The sequence below is a fragment of the Somniosus microcephalus genome, unplaced genomic scaffold (assembly GCF_052327205.1).
Source record: "Somniosus microcephalus isolate GS21.2 unplaced genomic scaffold, FLI_Smic_1.0 unresolved_chr1, whole genome shotgun sequence".
NCBI classification, from domain to species: Eukaryota; Metazoa; Chordata; class Chondrichthyes; order Squaliformes; family Somniosidae; genus Somniosus; species Somniosus microcephalus.
In genome coordinates this window covers 130,868,840-130,887,820 of record NW_028225179.1, presented here as the reverse complement: position 1 = coordinate 130,887,820, position 18,981 = coordinate 130,868,840, and the positions used below count along the sequence as shown (strand labels likewise).

The window sequence follows — 18,981 nt, the reverse complement described above, 5'->3', positions numbered from 1 at the left end:
CTGTTTTATTTGTGTTGTAATGGCTGCCTGCCGCATGGTGCGGGGTGATATTTCCGAGTGCTGTGTGGCCCCTGCACACTACTTTCCCAGCATCGTAGTGCTGCTACACTTGATTTGAGTGTTAGTACACTTATACAATGTAGTCCCAACATAACTATGTAACAGTGCCGTATAGATTGTCATACCCTATATAACAGGGGAAGGGTGAGTGCCCAATGGATTGTCACACCCCATATACCAGGGGAAGGGTTGGTGTCCTGTGGATTGTCACACCCTATATACCAGGGGAAGGGTGAGTGCCCAATGGATTGTCACACCCCATATACCAGGGGAAGGGTTGGTGTCCTGTGGATTGTCACACCCTATATACCAGGGGAAGGGAGAGTGCCCTTTGGATTGTCACGCCCTATATACCAGCGGAAGGGTTCGTGCCCTATGGATTGTCTACACCCTATATCCCAGGGGAAGGGTTAGTGCCCTATGGATTGTCACACTATATATACCAGAGGAAGGGTTCGTTCCCTTTGGATTGTCACACCCTATATACCAGGGAAAGGGTTCGTAACCTATGGATTGTCACACCGTATATACCAGTGGAAGGGTGAGTGCCCTATGGATTGTCACACCCTATATACCAGGGGAAGGGTTAGTGCCCTATGGATTATCACACCCTATATACCAGGGGAAGGGTTAGTGCCCCGTGGATTGTCACACCCTATATACCAGGGGAAGGGTGAGTGCCCTATGGATTATCACACCCTATATACCAGGGGAAGGGTTAGTGCCCCTTGAATTGTCACACCCTATATACCAGGGGAAGGGCGGGTGCCCTATGGATTGTCACACCCTATATACCAGGGGAAGGGTTAGTGCCCCGTGGATTGTCACACCCTATATACCAGGGGAAGGGCGAGTGCCCTATGGATTGTCACACCCTATATACCAGGGGAAGGGTTAGTGCCCCATGGATTGTCACACCCTATATACCAGGGGAAGGGTTAGTGCCCCGTGGATTGTCACACCCTATATACCAGGGGAAGGGTGAGTGCCCTATGGATTATCACACCCTATATACCAGGGGAAGGGTTAGTGCCCCGTGGATTGTCACACCCTATATACCAGGGGAAGGGCGAGTGCCCTATGGATTGTCACACCCTATATACCAGGGGAAGGGTGAGTGCCCTATGGATTGTCACACCCTATACACCAGGGGAAGGGCGAGTGCCCCATGGATTGTCACACCCTATACACCAGGGGAAGGGCGAGTGCCCTATGGATTGTCACACCCTATATACCAGGGAAGAAAAGAAAGAATTTGCATTTCTATAGCGTCTTTCACGACCTCTGGACATTCCAAAGCACTTTACAACCAATGACGAAAGCTGAGTATGAATCAGGGGAATTTATAATGGGAACAACGAAATGGCAGACCAACTAAATACATATTTTGGTTCTGTCTTCACAAAGGAGGACACAAATAACCTCTCAGAGACGTCGGGGAACATAGGGTCTGATGAAAGGGAGGAACTGAAAGAAATCAGCATTTGTAGGGAAATGGTGTTAGGGAAATTGATGGGATTGAAGGCCGATAAATCCCCAGGGCCTGATAATCTACATCCTCGGGTACTTAAGGAAGTGGCCCTAGAAATAGTACATACATTGCTGATCATCTTCCAACATTCGATGGAATCTGGAACAGTACCCATGGATTGGAGGGTAGCTAATGTTAACCCACTATTCAAAAAAGGTGGTAGAGAGAAAACGGTGAATTATAGACCGGTAAGCCTGACATCGGTAGTGGGGAAAATGCTAGAGTCCATTATAAAAGATGTAATAGCAGAGCACTTGGAAAACAGTGACAGGATCGGACAAAGTCAACATGGATTTACAAAAGGTAAATTGTGCTTGACTAATCTACTGGAATTTTTTGAGGATGTAACTGGTAAAATAGATAAGGGAGAACCAGTGGTTGTGGTGTATTTGGACTTTCAGAAGGCTTTCGATAAGGTCCCGCATAAGAGATTAGCGTGTAAAGTTAAGGCACATGGGATTGGGGGCAAGGTATTGACTTGGATAGAGAGCTGGTTGGCAGACAGAAAGCAAAGAGTTGGAATAAACGGGTCTTTTTCCGAGTGGCAGGCAGTGACTAGTGGGGTACCGCAGGGATCGGTCCTTGGACCCCAGCTATTCACAATATATATTAATGATCTAGACAAGGGAACTAGATGTAATATCTCCAAATTTGAAGATGACACAAAGATGGGTGGGCGTGTGTGGTGTGAGGAGGATGCCGAGAAACTCCAGGATGATTTGGACAGTTTGGGTGATTGGGCAAAAGCATGGCAGATGCAATATAACGTGGATAAATGTGAGGTTATCCACTTTGTTGGCAAAAACAGGAAGGCAGATTATTATCTGAATGGCAATAGATTGGGAGAAGGGGAAGTGCAATGAGACCTGGGTGTCCTTGTGCACTAGCCGCTGAAGGTAAGCATGCAGGTGCAGCAGGCGGTTAAGAAGGCAAATGGTATGTTGGCCTTCGTAGCGAGAGGGTTTGAGTACAGGAACAAGGATGTCTTGCTGCAGTTGTACAGGGCCTTGGTGAGACCACATCTTGAGTATTGTGTGCAGTTTTGGACGCCTTATCTGAGGAAGGATGTTCTTGCCATGGAAGGAGTTCAGCGAAGATTCACCAGGCTGATACCTGGGATGGCAGGAATGATGTATGAGGAGAGATTCGGTCGATTGGGCTCGTACTCGCTGGAGTTTAGAAGAATGAGAGGGGATCTCATTGAAACATAAAATTCTGACAGGACTGGACAGACTAGATGCAGGAAGGATGTTCCCGATGGTCGGGGAGTCCAGAACCAGGGGTCACAGTCTAAGGATAAGGGGTAGGCCATTTAGGACAGAGATGAGGAGAAATTTCTTCACCCAGAGAGTGGTGAACCTGTGGAATTCTCTACCACAGAAGGCAGTAGAGGCCAATTCATTAAATATATTCAAGAAGGAGTTGGACATATTTCTTAAGGCTAAAGGGATCAAGGGGTATGGGGAGAAAGCAGGGACCGGGTACTGAAATTGGATGATCAGCCATGATCGCATTGAATGGCGGAGCAGGCTCGAGGGGCCAAATGGCCTGCTCCTGCTCCTGTCTTCTATGTTTCTATGTTTCTATATCAGTACAATCAGTTTAATTGCTGTCTGCACACCCTTACGTAAAATAAAAGACCGCACATACACTTGTCCACTTTGATAGGCCCTTTGCCAAGCGTCAGAACATGATCAGAGCAGAGGTCCTCCTCTTGTACCCTACTGCTGCTGCCTGACTGACTTTCTAGTCGTAGTCCTCATTTATTTTTTAAAGCCTCTTTCCCTTGACCCATGGCAATCTGAAGATTTTGTCAAACCAGGGTCCTGCGTGTCATTCTGAATGAAAGAAAGAAATACAGCAATCTTCATCACCTCAGGACGTCCCAAAGTGCTTTACAGCTGGTGAAGTACTTTTTTTGAAGTGCAGACATAGTTGCAAAGTAGGAAACGCGACAGCCAATTTGCACATAGCAAGATCCCACAAACAGCAACGACCAGATAATCTGTCTTTAAGTGATGTTGGTTGAGGGATAAATATTGGTGCCCGGACACCGGGTAGAACTAACCCCTCCACCAGGACGAATAGGCCACTATTTGGCACCTGCGCATATCATTACTGCCCATCCCGCATTTAAATCGCCCCTTGTCTGCTTATGGATGGCCAACCCTGTGCGGGGGTTTCTGGGCCGACGCCTGCACATCAGGCAAGCAATCTGCTCGAAACGGGTGTTAAAATCCCTGACGTCCATGTCCTTCCATGTGGGGAAGATGGCCGACAGGTCTTTAACCGTATGGACTGGTGGACTGGTTGAGGCGAATAGCATCGATGCATTTAAGGGGAAGCTGGGTAAGTACATGAGGGAGAAAGGAACAGAAGGATATTTTGATAGGGTGAGATGAATAAAGGTGGGAGGAGGCTCGTGTGAAGCATAAACCTGTTGGGCCGAATGACCAGGTTCTGTGCTGTAAATTCTGTGTAGCCTGTATCCATGATCTGTGTACCTGATCAAATCCTTCAATCACCTTAAACACCTCAATTAGATTATCAGGAGCTGCTCCTGTTATTAGGGACAGAGAGCAGGAGCTGCTCCTGTTATTGGGGAGGGAAGGCGGGCGGGCAGGAGCTGCTCCTGTTATTGGGGAGGGAGACCAGGAGCTGCTCCTGTTATTGGGGAGGGAGGGAGGGAGGTCAGAAGCTGCTCCTGTTATTGGGGAGGTGGGGAGACCAGGAGCTGCTCCTGTTATTGGGGAGGGAGGGAGGGAGGGAGGTCAGAAGCTGCTCCTGTTATTGGGAAGGGAGGGCAGGAGCTGCTCCTGTTATTGGGGAGGGAGGGAGGGAGGTCAGAAGCTGCTCCTGTTATTGGGGTGGTGGGGAGAGCGGGAGCTGCTCCTGTTATTGGGAAGGTGGGGAGAGCAGGAGCTGCTCCTGTTACTGGGGATGTAGTGTATGTACCTTGAAGAAGGAACTATATTCTGCAGCCCCTGTATACTGCAGTACCAGTAGTGACCACCCCTGTATATAAGCCTGTGTAGTAACTTTGTATAGTAGTTCCAGTTTTGTCTCCATTCAGTAAACACCTGTTATAACCAACTTCTGCAGTCCGTGTCTCAATTACACACGGACATTACAGGGGAGGGAGGGCAGGAGCTGCTCCTGTTATTGGGGAGGGAGGGAGGGCAGGAGCTGCTCCTGTTATTAGGGAGGGAGGGCAGGAGCTGCTCCTGTTATTAGGGAGGTGGGGAGAGCAGGAGCTGCTCCTGTTATTGGGGAGGTGGGGAGAGCGGGAGCTGCTCCTGTTATTGGGGAGGGAGGGTAGGAGCTGCTCCTGTTATTAGGGACAGAGAGCAGGAGCTGCTCCTGTTATTGGGGAGGGAGGGAGGGCAGGAGCTGCTCCTGTTATTAGGGAGGTGGGGAGAGCAGGAGCTGCTCCTGTTATTGGGGAGGAAGGGCAGGAGCTGCTCCTGTTATTGGGGAGGGAGGGCAGGAGCTGCTCCTGTTATTGGGGAGGGAGGGCAGGAGCTGCTCCTGTTATTGGGGAGGGAGGGCAGTAGCTGCTCCTGTTATTGGGGAGGGTGGGAGGACAGGAACTGCTCCTGTTATTGGGGAGGGAGGCCAGGAGCTGCTCCTGTTATTGGGGAGGGAGGGCAGGAGCTGCTCCTGTTATTGGGGAGGTGGGGAGAGCGGGAGCTGCTCCTGTTATTGGGGAGGTGGGGAGAGCGGGAGGTGGGGAGAGCGGGAGCTGCTCCTGTTATTGGGGAGGGAGGGAGGGAGGGCAGGAGCTGCTCCTGTTATTGGGGAGGTGGGGAGAGCAGGAGCTGCTCCTGTTATTGGGGAGGGAGGGCAGGAGCTGCTCCTGTTATTGGGGAGGGAGGGCAGGAGCTGCTCCTGTTATTGGGGAGGGAGGGCAGGAGCTGCTCCTGTTATTGGGGAGGTGGGGAGAGCGGGAGCTGCTCCTGTTATTGGGGAGGTGGGGAGAGCGGGAGGTGGGGAGAGCGGGAGCTGCTCCTGTTATTGGGGAGGGAGGGAGGGAGGGCAGGAGCTGCTCCTGTTATTGGGGAGGTGGGGAGAGCAGGAGCTGCTCCTGTTATTGGGGAGGGAGGGCAGGAGCTGCTCCTGTTATTGGGGAGGGAGGGCAGGAGCTGCTCCTGTTATTGGGGAGGGAGGGCAGGAGCTGCTCCTGTTATTGGGGAGGGAGGGCAGGAGCTGCTCCTGTTATTGGGGAGGGAGGGCAGGAGCTGCTCCTGTTATTGGGGAGGGAGGGCAGGAGCTGCTCCTGTTATTGGGGAGGGAGGGCAGGAGCTGCTCCTGTTATTGGGGAGGTGGGGAGAGCGGGAGCTGCTCCTGTTATTGGGGAGGTGGGGAGAGCGGGAGCTGCTCCTGTTATTGGGGAGGTGGGGAGAGCGGGAGGTGGGGAGAGCGGGAGCTGCTCCTGTTATTGGGGAGGTGGGAAGAGCGGAAGCTGCTCCTGTTATTGGGGAGGGAGGGCAGGAGCTGCTCGTTTCGTTTATCTGCCCGTGTCATACCGTGTGCTGATTTCTAGGAACCCGATGGAGCTGATTTGCTGATTGGTCTGGAGAAGAAGCGGCTGAAGGACGTCAAACCTTCCCTGGAAGTACCGTTGCACAAAATAAAAAATATGCTTCAGGTAGGGGCTGAAGGGCGGAGGTCTGCCTCTCCACCTAATTTTAGTTTCCCATTCCTGGTACCATTCACACAATATGGTTTTCACTCCCAGATGTTCTCCTTGTTTTGTTATTCCATCCACACACACTGACTCTAATAGGGACACACTATAATGTCCTTTAGGGAAGGAAACCTGCTGTCCTTACCTGGTCTGGCACTATATATGACTCCAATCCCACATCAGCGTGTTTGCCTCTTAGGTGCCCCCTGAAGTGGAATCTCATATTACATCAAACCACTACTCAGGCTCACCACCACCTTCTCGGGGCAACTAGGGATGGGCAATAAATGTCAGCCTTGCCAGTGACACCCACAAACTGAGAATGATTTATTTTTAAAAAATCAGGTACAGCACGAGTTAGATACAGAGTAAAGCTCCCTCTACACTGCCCCATCAAACACTCCCAGGGCAGGTACAGCACAGGTTAGATACAGAGTAAAGCTCCCTCTACACTGTCCCATCAAACACTCCCAGGGCAGGTACAGCATGGGTTAGATACAGAGTAAAGCTCCCTCTACACTGTCCCATCAAACACTCCCAGGGAGGTACAGCACAGGTTAGATACAGAGTAAAGCTCCCTCTACACTGTCCCATCAAACACTCCCAGGGCAGGTACAGCACGGGTTAGATACAGAGTGAAGCTCCCTCTACAATGACCCATCAAACACTCCCAGGGCAGGTACAGCACGGGTTAGATACACTGTAAAGCTCCCTCTACACTGTCCCATCAAACACTCCCAGGGCAGGTACAGCACAGGTTAGATACAGAGTAAAGCTCCCTCTGCACTGTCCCATCAAACATGCCCTGGGCAGGTACAGCACGGGTTAGATACAGAGTAAAGCTCCCTCTGCACTGTCCCATCAAACACTCCCAGGGCAGGTACAGCACAGGTTAGATACAGAGTAAAACTCCCTCTACACTGCCCCATCAAACACTCCCAGGTCAGGTACAGCACGGGTTAGATACAGAGTAAAGCTTCCTCTACACTGTCCCATCAAACACTCCCAGGGCAGGTACAGCACAGGTTAGATACAGAGTAAAGCTCCCTCTACACTGCCCCATCAAACACTCCCAGGGCAGGTACAGCACGGGTTAGATACAGAGTAAGGTTCACTGCTCCATCATGCAGTCGAGTGACCCATCACACTGGCTGGTACCTTCCCTGAGGCCCAGTCTACCTGTGCCATACTACATGACCACAGGTAAGGTAATGAAAGCACTTGGTTCTAAATGGTTTAGGAAGAATCTCAGTCTCTCACTGATACTGCCCCTTGGATCTTTACCTCGGGGCGTGAAGATTTTCAGCTGCTGAGCTGCGAACTATGAGCTATTTCAATATAGGCTGAGCCTCGACGCCTTACTCACTAATAAATGAAATCCAAGTGAAATGGCAGTGAGTCCCTGCCCCATTATACAGCATGTATGGTGTGCCTTCTTTCCAGTCACTCTTTCCTTCTCTGATGTTGCTCGCTTGTGCCCCCATTCCAGAATTTGGATGCTGCTCGGAAACGACTGCATGAATGTTACAACGAACGGATGGTGGTGCTCGATCTGATCCCTCAGCTAATGAGCCAGACCACCAAGGATGTCAGAACGGATTGCCTGACCCCGAGAGTAACAAAAGTAATAGCTGAGGTTAGGGACGTAAACGTGATGCCCCCACCGACACCTGTGGGCCCGTTCACTTACGGTAAGGCGAGAAGGGGTAATGCAACATTGGGAGGCCTGTATCACAATGTCAGGGACACCAGCCCATGGGGGGTGCTCTATGTAATGGCTCTGACAATGGTGACCATTGTCCCTGGTCCAGTGCTGTTGAGTTGTCGCACTGGGCCTGTGGGAATAGAGCCCGGGGGGTAAAGACACTAAACCTGTTTGTTATTGGGCCGCTTTCACTCACCCCATCCACCACCTTAAACATTCACTCCCTCCACCATCAGCATACCGTGGCTGCAGTGTGTACCGTCTACAAGATGCACTGCAGCAACTCGCCAAGGCTTCTTCGGCAGCACCTCCAAAACCCGCGACCTCTTCCACCTAGAAGGACAAGGGCAGAAGGCACAAGGGAACACCAACACCTCCAAGTTCCCCACCAAGTCTCACACCATCCTGACTTAGAAGTATATCACCGATCCTTCATCGTCGCTGGGCCAAAATCCTGGAACTCCCTCCCTAACAGCACTGGGAGAGTACCTTCACCACATGGACTGCAGCGGTTCAAGAAGGCGGCTCACCACCACCTTCTCAAGGGCAACTAGGGATGGGCAATAAATGCTGGCATTGCCAGCGACGCCCAGATCCCATAAAACAATTTTTTTTTAAAGGTTCCCTTTCAACCACGTTACCCAGCATGCACTTTGTTATCCAGAAGGGATCATTGCTGGGACAATTTCCCCGCCCCCCCCCTTGCTAACCCAGGAGCAATGAAACCAATTGTACCACCTGTGCCCGTGGGACCAGCCAACTTGGCATAAACCATAGGTGAAACCCTGAGTCCCACTGCCTTCATGCACCATGTAGATCCGCGACCCACTGAACCACTGGCAGGAAAGAAAGCAAGAAAGACTTGAATTTATATCACGCCTTTCATGGTCGCAGGATGTCCCAAAACGCTTTACATCCAATGAAGTACTTTTGAAGTGTAGTCACCATTGTAATGTAGGAAACGCAGCAAAAGCAGGAACTAAGTGTCACAAAACATATTTGAAAGTTCTCTATCTGAATGCACGTAGCATTCGTAACAAAATAGACGAGTTAATGGCACAAATAACTACATATGGGTATGATCTTGTGGCCATTACAGAAACATCGCTGCAGGGTGACAATGCCTGGGAATTAAACATACCAGGTTATTTAACGATCAGGAAGGACAGGCAGGAAGGAAGGGGAGGTGGGGTGGCTATGTTAATAAAGGAAGGAATCACTGTAATACAGAGAAATGATATTGGGTCAAAAGATCAGGATAATGAAACAGTTTGGGTGGAGATAAGGAATAATAAGGGGAAAAAAACACTAGTGGGCGTAGTCTATAGGCCACCGAACAGTTGCAACTCTGTTGGACGGAGTATCAATCAGGAAATAGTTGAGGCTTGTAATAAGGGAACATCTATAATTATGGGGGATTTTAACTATCATATTAATTGGACAAATCAAATTGGGCAGGGCTGCCTTGAGGATGAGTTCATTGAGTGTATTAGGGATGGGTTTCTTAAGCAGTATGTAACTGAACCGACCAGAGGGCAAGCAACCTTAGATCTGGTCCTGTGTAACGAGACAGGATTAATTAAAAATGTCCTAGTAAAGGATCCCCTTGGAATGAGTGACCATAACATGGTTGAATTCCATATTCAATTAGAGGGTGAGAAGGTTGGATCTCAAACAAGCGTGCTAAGCTTGAATAAAGGAGACTATGAAGGTATGAGAGCGGAATTGAGTAGAGTGGATTGGGAAAATAGATTAAAGGGTAAGACGATACATGATCAGTGGTGTACATTTAAGGAGTTATTTTACAACTTCCAAAAAATATATATTCCACTGAGAAGAAAAGGGTGTAAAAGAAAAGACAGCCATCCGTGGCTAAGTAAAGAAATTAAGGATAGTATTCGACTAAAAACAAGGGCATATAAGGTAGCCAAATCTAGTGGGAGGATAGAGGATTGGGAAAACTTTAAAAGACAGCAAAAAATAACAAAAAGATTGATTAAGAAAGGGAAGTTAGATTATGAAAGTAAATTAGCAAAAAATATAAAAACAGATAGTAAGAGTTTTTATAGTTATGTAAAAAGAAAAAGGGTGGCGAAAGTAAATGTTGGTCCCTTAGAGGATGAGACCGGGAAATTAATGGTGGGAAATATGGAGATGGCAAAAACACTGAATGAATATTTTGTATCAGTCTTTACAGTAGAGGACACTAAGAATATCCCAACACTGGACAAACAGGGGGCTATAGCGGGGGAGGAGCTAAACACGATCAAAATCACTAAGGAAGTGGTACTCGGTAAAATAATGGGACTCAAGGCGGATAAATCACCTCGACCTAGAAACATAGAAACATAGAAGATAGGAGCAGGAGTAGGCCATTCAGCCCTTCGAGCCTGCTCCGCCATTCAATGAGATTATGGCTGATCAGCCAAATTCAGTACCCTGTCCCTGCCTTCTCCCCATATCCCTTGATCCCTTTAGCCTCAAGAAATATATCCAACTCTTTCTTGAATATATTTAATGAACTGGCCTCCACCGCCCTCTGTGGCAGAGAATTCCACAGGTTCACCACTCTCTAGGTGAAGAAATTCCTCCTCATTTCAGTCCTAAATGGCTTACCTCTTATCCTTAGACTATGACCCCTGGTTCTGGACTCCCCGGCCATCAGAAACATCCTTTCTGCATCTAGTCTGTCCAGGCCTGACAGAATTTTATAGGTTTCGATGAGATCCCCTCTCAATCTTCTAAACTCCAGTGAGTATAAGCCCAATTGACACAATCTCTCCTCGTACGTCATTCCTGCCATCCCAGCTATCAGCCTGGTGAATCTTCGCTGCACTCCCTCCATGGCAAGAACGTCCTTCCTCAGGTAAGGTGACCAAAACTGCACACAATACTCAAGGTGCGGTCTCACCAAGGCCCTGTACAATTGTAGCAAGACATCCTTGTTCTTGTACTCGAACCCTCTTGCTACGAAGGCCAACATACCATTTGCCTTCTTAGCCGTCTGCTGCACCTGCATGCTTACCTTCAGCGACTGGTGCACAAGAACACCCAGGTCTCTTTGCACTTCCCCTTCTCCCAGTCTATTGCCATTCAAATAATAATCTGTCTTCCTGTTTTTGCCACCAAAGTGGATAACCTCACATTTATCCACAATATAGTGCATTTGCCATGTTTCTGCCCAATCACCCAACCTGTCCAAATCGTACTGGAGTTTCATGACATCCTCCTCACAGCATACCCTCCCACCCAGTTTTGTGTCATCTGCAAATTTGGAGATATTACATCCAATTCCCTCGTCCAGATCATTAATATATATTGTGAACAGCTGGGGTCCTAGGACCGATCCTTGCGGTACCCCATTAGTCACTGCCTGCCACTCGGAAAACGACCCGTTTATTCCAACTCTTTGCTTTCTGTCCGCCAACCAGTTCCCTATCCAAGTCAATACCTTGCCCCCAATCCCATGTGCCTTAATTTTGCACGCTAACCTCTTATGCGGGACCTTATTGAAAGCCTTCTGAAAGTCCAAATACACCACACCCACTGGTTCTCCCTTATCTATTTTACCAGTTACATCCTCAAAAATGATGGCTTACATCCAAGGGTCTTGAGGGAAGTGGCAGTAGGGATTGTGGATGCATTGGTAATAATTTTCCAAAACTCCCTGGACTCAGCAAAGGTCCCGGCAGACTGGAAAACTGCTAATGTAACACCCTTATTTAAAAAGGGTAGTAGACAGAAGGCTGGAAACTATAGACCGGTTAGCCTAACATCTGTGGTAGGTAAAATTTTGGAGTCCATTATTAAGGAGACAGTAACAAGACATTTGGATAAACATAATTTAATAGGACAAAGTCAGCATGGTTTTATGAAGGGGATGTCATGTTTGACAAATTTGCTGGTGTTCTTTGAGGAAGTAACATATAGGGTGGATAAAGGGGAACCAGTGGACGTAGTGTATTTAGACTTCCAAAAGGCATTTGACAAGGTGCAACACAAAAGATTATTGCTTAAGATAAAAAAATCACAGGATTGGGGGTAATATTCTGGCATGGATAGAGGATTGGCTATCTAACAGAAGGCAGAGAGTTGGGATAAATGGTTCATTCTCAGACTGGCAATCCGTAACTAGTGGTGTTCCGCAGGGGTCAGTGCTGGGTCCCCAACTCTTTACAATCTATATTAACGATTTGGAGGAGGGGACCAAGTGTAACATATCAAAGTTTGCAGATGATACTAAGATGGGAGGGAAAGTAGTGAGTGAGGAGGACATAAAAAACCTGCAAGGGGACATAGACAGGCTAAGTAAGTGGGCAGAGATTTGGCAGATGGAATACAATACTGGAAAGTGTGAGGTTATGCACTTTGGCAGGAAAAATTGTAGAGCAAGTTATTATCTTAATGGCAAGAAACTGGAAAGTACTGCAGTACAAAGGGATCTGGGGGTCCTGGTGCACGAAACTCAAAAGGTTAGTATGCAGGTGCAGCAAGTGATTAAGAAGGCCAATGGAATGTTGGCTTTCATTGCTAGGGGGATAGAATATAAAAATAGGGAGGTATTGCTTCAGTTGTACAAGGTATTGGTGAGACCGCACCTGGAATACTGCATACAGTTTTGGTGTCCATACTTAAGAAAAGACATACTTGCTCTCGAGTCAGTACAAAGAAGGTTCACTCGGTTAATCCCGGGGATGAGGGGCTGGACATATGAGGAGAGGTTGAGTAGATTGGGACTCTACTCATTGGAGTTCAGAAGAATGAGAGGCGATCTTATTGAAACATATAAGATTGTGAAGGGGTTGGATCGGGTGGATGCGGGGAGGATGTTCCCGATGATGGGTGAAACTAGAACTAGGGGGCATAGTCTTAGAATAAGGGGCTGCTCTTTCAAAACTGAGATGAGGAGGAACTACTTCACTCAGAGGGTGGTAGGTCCATGGAATATGCTGCCCCAAAAAGCTGTAGAAGCTACATCATTACATAAATTTAAAACAGAAATAGACAGTTTCCTAGAAGTAAAGGGAATTAAGGGTTACGGGGAGTGGGCAGGAATTTGGACATGAGTCTAGGTTCGGATCGGACATGGCCCTGTGGGTAGCGGAGCGGGCCCAGGGGCCGTGTAGCCTGATCCTGCTCCTATTTCATGTGTCTAATTCTGTTAGATTCAGGAGATGGTTCTGTGATAGTAGATTGGCGGTTAGGATCAGATCAGCCATGATCTTATTGAATGGCGGAGCAGGCTCGAGGGGTCGATTGGCCTACTCCTGCTCCTATTTCTTATGTTCTTATGTTCACAGGGGTGGTGGGTGAATGGGACTTGGAGCGAGTTAGGACATGGGCAGCCGAGCTTTGGATGACCTCAGGTTTACGCAGGGTAGAATGTGGGAAGCCAGCCAGGAGTGCGTTGGAATAGTCAAGTCTAGAGGTAACAAAGGCATGGATGAGGGTTTCAGCAGGAGGTGGAAATAGGCATTGTTAGTTATGCTGCGATTATGTGGTCGGAAGCTCATTTCAGGGTCAAATATGACACCAAGGTTGCGAACAGTGTGGTTCAGCTTCAGACAGATGTTAGGGATAGGGATGGAGTCAGTGGCTAGGGAACACGGTTTGTGGCGGGGACCGAAAACAATGGCTTCGGTCTTCCCAATATTTAATTGGAGAAAATTTTTGCTCGTCCAGGACCGCGGCTTTAATGAGGTATGGAGCCGAGTGGTCCTGGCGGAACCCACATTGGGCATCCGTGAGCAGGTTATTGGTGAGTAAGTGCTGCTTGATTGCACTGTCAATGACACCTTCCATCACTTTGATGATGATTGAAAGTAGATTGATGGTGTGGTAATTGGCCGGATTGGATTTGTCCTGCTTTTTGTGGACAGGACATACCTGGGCAGTTTCCCACATTGTCGGATAGCTGCCAGTGTTGTAGCTGTACTGGAACAGCTTGGCTAGAGGCGCGGCTGGTTCTGGAGCACAAGTCTGTGAGTATATTAATGTAATTGCTTTTATTGGCGTGCTTATCAATAACAGTGATTAAACGAACGACTATGTCCTGGTCCTTGAACCTGCATTGAGGTGAAGGATCGTGAGCATCCTAAAAAAAACCTGACGCTGCTCCTCCCCAAATCCGGAATGTGCTCATGCTACCTGCGATGGTGACACTTCCCGCGAGTAATGACCAAATCTCATCTTGTTATCAGCTTGCGAGGCGGCCATGGAAAATGCAAAAAACATCATTGTGCAGTCCAGGATACTGCGGGAGGAGAGCGACAAATTAATAGAGCACTCGATCACCCTAATAAAGGGAGCACAGAAATCAGTGAACGACGGACTCACTCAGAAAATGGCAGAGTGTGTGGCCATGACGGTAAGAACCGAAGTGCCAGGACAGGCAGTCTGTGTTTAGTTTTTGTAACTTGTGTGCTTTTTTATTTCTCTCTCTCTGTCTTTTTTTTTTCCCTGTCAGCTTTCTCTCCTTCCTGCTCTCTGGAAAGTGCTGACTCTCTTTAGGGTACCCATCCTGGCACAGTTTTAAAGCATGTGCAGGGACAGAGGGACCTGGGAGTTAATGTGCATAGGTCTCTGAAGGTGGCAGGACATATTGAGAGAGTGGTTAGCAAAGTATATGGGATCTTGGGCTTCATAAATAGAGGTATTGAGTACAAAAGTAGAGAAGTTATGCTGAACCTTTATAAAGCGCTGGTTGGGCCACAACTGGAGTATTGCATCCAGTTCTGGTCACCACACTTTAGGAAGGATGTGAAGGCCCTTGAGAGGGTGCAGAGGAGATTTACCAGAATGGTTCCGAGGATGGGGGATCTTAGCTACGAGGACAGCTTGGAGAAGCTGGATTTGTATTCATTAGAGCAAAGGAGGTTGAGGGGTGATTTGATAGAGGTGTACAAGATTATGACAGGTTTGGATAGGCTAGACGGGGAAAGGCTGTTCCCACTAGTTGATGGTACAAGGACTAGGGGACACAGATTTAAGGTTTGGGGCAAGAGATACAGGGGGGAATGTGAGGAAAAACTTTTTTACGCAGCGAGTGGTGAGGACCTGGAACTCGCTGCCGACGGAAGTGGTGGAAGCGGAGACACTCAATGTTTTCAAGGGGAGGCGGGATAGGCACTTGAGGGAAATAAACTTGCAGGGCTACGGGGATAGAGCGGGGGAATGGGACTGACTGGATTGCTCTACAGAGAGTCGGCACGGACTCAATGGGCCGAATGGCCTCCTTCTGTGCCATTCTGACTCTATGTCGATCCACTTCCAGTAGCTGTGAACTTGCTTTGATGCCCACCAACGTGGCATTTTCTGCCAAAGGCGTTCCACGATGATCAGAAAGAAAGACTTGCATTTCTATAGCGCCTTGCATGACCTCAGGACGTCCCAAAGCGCTTTACAGCCAATGAAGTACTTTTTTTTAAATATAGTCACTGTTGTAATGTAGAGAATGTGGCTGCCAATATGTGCACAGCAAGCTCCCACAAACAGCAATGAGACAATGACCAGGAATGAACTTGGACAAATGTAAACTGAGCAGAGAGAGCCAGCGTGGATCACGTCGAACGAACCGAGATGAATTTTTTTGTGGTAGATAAGGAAGTTTCTATGGATGTTAATCATATGGATTTCCAGAAGGCATTCGATAAGGTTTCACATAAGCAATGTGATAATGACCAGATAATCTGTTTTTTAGTGATGTTGGTTGAAAGCAATGTTCCCTTTAAGCTGCATGGCCGCACAGCGCTCTAGGGATCCCGTGCAGCTCACGTGCCGGCTTTTCAATGCAGAAACCGCGCATCCGTGGTATTTTGAATGGCCCATGCGGCGGCCAAAAAGAATTATAGGGAACATTGGTTGAGGAATAAAGATTGGTCAGTTCACCGGGGAGAACTCCCCTGCTCTTCTTCGAAATAGTGCCATGGGATCTTTTACGCCCACCTGAGAGAGCAGACAGTGCCTCGGTTTAACGTCTCACCCGAAGGGCGGCACCTCTGACAGTGCAGCACTCCCTCCCTCAGTACTGCACTGGGAGTGTCAGACGCATTATGTGCTCAAATTACTGGAGTGGGGACTTGTATCCGCAACCTTCTGACTCCGAGGCGAGAGAGAGAGAGAGAGACGTCAATTTGTCTCTGACCCCGGCTGATGTGGACAGGAAGTTGACGCCCTATGATATATTTTGTGTGTCACACGGTACAACGCATCTGTCATTCTAAAGCAGCATATCCTCAAACCCGCCATGACCAATAATACCACAGGGGGAATTGGCTAGTAAGCATCGACTAAAACTCGAGGTCCAGAGCTGAGATGGAAACTAAAAGTCGTTTCTTGGGGTGGGCCCCACACACTGCCTAACTCTCGTCCGTCTGCATCTTTCCTCTGTTTAGCAACACATGGAGGTCAGCTCTGGGGAGACGAGAGCCACCATTAATCGAACACAGCGCTGGTACGATGACATGGAATTGGCGAACGGCGTGATTCTGGTAGGTCGGCAGCGGTGCAGTCCATCCTAGGGGAGGGGAAATCTGCAGGGGCGGCGGGGTGGATCGGGGAAATCAACGGAGAAAAGACTTCACGGTCAGGAGGTCTCCAGGGCGCGTAGTGAGCCTAGACGTCTCTGCTCAATGACCCACCCTGTCCTCCCTAGATGACCTATGACCTTGCAGTGGCCGCTGATCAAATCGCTGCCCTATTATTGGCTGTTGCTGGGATGCCTCAGCGCCTCACCAGAAGTGGCCCTTCTTCCCGTCTGAGCCTGGATGGCGATGGTCGCAAAAAAACAAGCACTTTCCAGCAGCAGTTATTGCATTTATGTGTTTATTTCCTCGTTCACGGGATGTGGGCGTTGCTGGCAAGGCCGGCGTTTATTGGCACTCCCTAATCGCCCTCAGGGAGGTGATGGTGAGCTGCCATCTTGAACCGCTGCAGTCCTGTGTGCTGAAGGCGCTCCCGCGGCGCTGTCAGGTGGAAATTTCCCTGATTTGTGACCCGGCGACGATGAAGGAACGGCCAATATGTTTCCAGGTCAGGATAGTGCGTGTGACTTGGAAGGGGAACTTGGAGGTGTGGCGGTGTTCCCATGCGCCGGCTGCCCTCGTCCTTCTAGGTGGTGGAGGTCGCTGGCTTCAGCCCTCCGCCCCCCCCCCCCCGTCTCCCTGCTCCAGGGACAGGAGGTGCGCTGCAGAGGCTCTGAACGATTAGTTGACATTAATGCTAGTTTTCTTTTTCCTCTGATTTCCATCAGGGCCCAGAGAACAGCAAACACCTAATGACGCATGAACGCCTAGACAGACCGCTGGTGAAGGCTTACCAGCGCCACCCAGCAACCCAGCTCCCCGAGGCTGCAACTCTTGTCAAGGTCAGTATGCAGCCCAGTGGAAATCTGGACCTCACTTCCCCCAAAAAGCTGTTGAGGCTTGAGTGGGGTGTGGGGGGCGGGGGCTGGGGGTCAATTGAAAATTTCAAAAACGCGAGATCGATAGACTTTGTTAGGCAAGGGTATTAAGGGTTACAGAACTAAGGCGCGTAGATGGAGTTAAGATGCAGATCAGCCATGACCTCATTGAATGGCGGAACAGGCTCGAGGGGCTGAATGGCCTACATGGTGAGAGATTGCAGAGCTCTGAGATGCAGAGGGATCTGGGTATCCTAGTGCATGATTCGCAAAAGGTTAGTATGCAGCTACAGCAAGTAATTAGGAAAGCTAACAGAATGTTATCCTTTATTGCGAGGGGAGTTGAATACAAAAGTATGGAGGTTATGCTTCAGTTATACAGGGCATTGGTGAGACCACATCTGGAGTGCTGTGTACAGTATTGGTCTCCTTGTTTAAGGAAGGATGTAAATGTGTTGGAAGCAGTTCAGAGAAGGTTTACTAGACTAATACCTGGAATGGGCGGGTTGTCTTATGAGGACAGGTTAGGCTTGTATCCGCTGGAGTTTAGAAGAGTAAGAGGTGACTTGATTGAAACATACAAGATCCTGAGGGGTCTGGACAGGGTGGATGTGGAGAGGAAGTTTCCTCTTGTGGGAGAATCTAGAACTAGGGGTCACTGTTTAAAAATAAGGGGTCGCCCATTTAAGACAGAGATGAGGAGACATTTTCTCTCACAGAGGGTCGTGAGTCTTTGGAACTCTCTTCCTCAGAGGGCGGTGGAAGCAGAGTCTTAGAATATTTTTAAGGCAGAGGTAGATAGATTCTTGATAAGCAAGGGGGTGAAAGGTTATCGGGGGTAGGCGGGAATGTGGAGTAATCAGATCAGCCATGATCTTATTGAATGACGGAGCAGGCTCGAAGTTACGAGTGGGCCTACTCCTGCTCCTAATTCATATGTTCATATGTACACCTGTTCCTATGCTCGGGCTGTAAAGACGAAAATCAAGGAATATCCTACCAGAAACAACGGTGGAAGCAGAATCCGTAATTGCTTTTAAAATGGTATGGGTAAATACAGAAAATTAAGAACTAAAGCAAAGAGACATGGGGGGGGGGGGGCGCGGGTGGAGGCGGTGGGCGCGGAGTGGGTAGGAAAGGCAGGGGATGAGACTGAGCTCTTTTGGAAAGCTGACCTAGGCACAACGGGAGAAATAGTCCCCTTGGGTGCTGTACAATTCTTTGATTTTTGTGCTCTGTTAGTGGGTGGGCCCTTGGTTTCTCTCTCAGATTCTGGACTGGCTCAGGAGGGGAGTGCGTGTTGTCAATTCTGGGGGAGTAGGGGCATCCTATGATGTGGGGCTGGGCATTCTTCAGGGAGCAGGAAGGAGAACTCAACAGCTGTTGTATTTGGGTCTGGGGGCCATGATATATGTTTGAGAATCATGCCATGCCTGTTTTTGTGTGGCACCAGTCTTGAGAGCTATGGGTCCTGGTTTGGAACATTGGCCTTTGTATTGCTGTGGTTCCTGGCATGGCTGTCGAGCATTTGGGGACGTTGGTTGGTGCTGGGTAGGGGGTGTGACATCCAGGTCTCCAGTGCAATGCCAGACTCCGCC

General features: G+C 48.9%; 1 protein-coding gene across 1 annotated transcript in view; it reads left to right on the top strand.

Moving 5' to 3' along the window:
- Positions 1–18,981, top strand: part of tektl1 (tektin like 1) — a 33,514-nt gene that overhangs the window by 8,663 nt on the left and 5,870 nt on the right. The window contains exons 2-6 of the mRNA XM_085974022.1: positions 6,135–6,239; positions 7,768–7,969; positions 14,184–14,350; positions 16,377–16,472; positions 17,234–17,347. Of these exons, the coding sequence (XP_085830148.1) occupies positions 6,135–6,239; positions 7,768–7,969; positions 14,184–14,350; positions 16,377–16,472; positions 17,234–17,347 (684 nt within the window). The remainder of the gene's footprint in view (positions 1–6,134; positions 6,240–7,767; positions 7,970–14,183; positions 14,351–16,376; positions 16,473–17,233; positions 17,348–18,981) is intronic.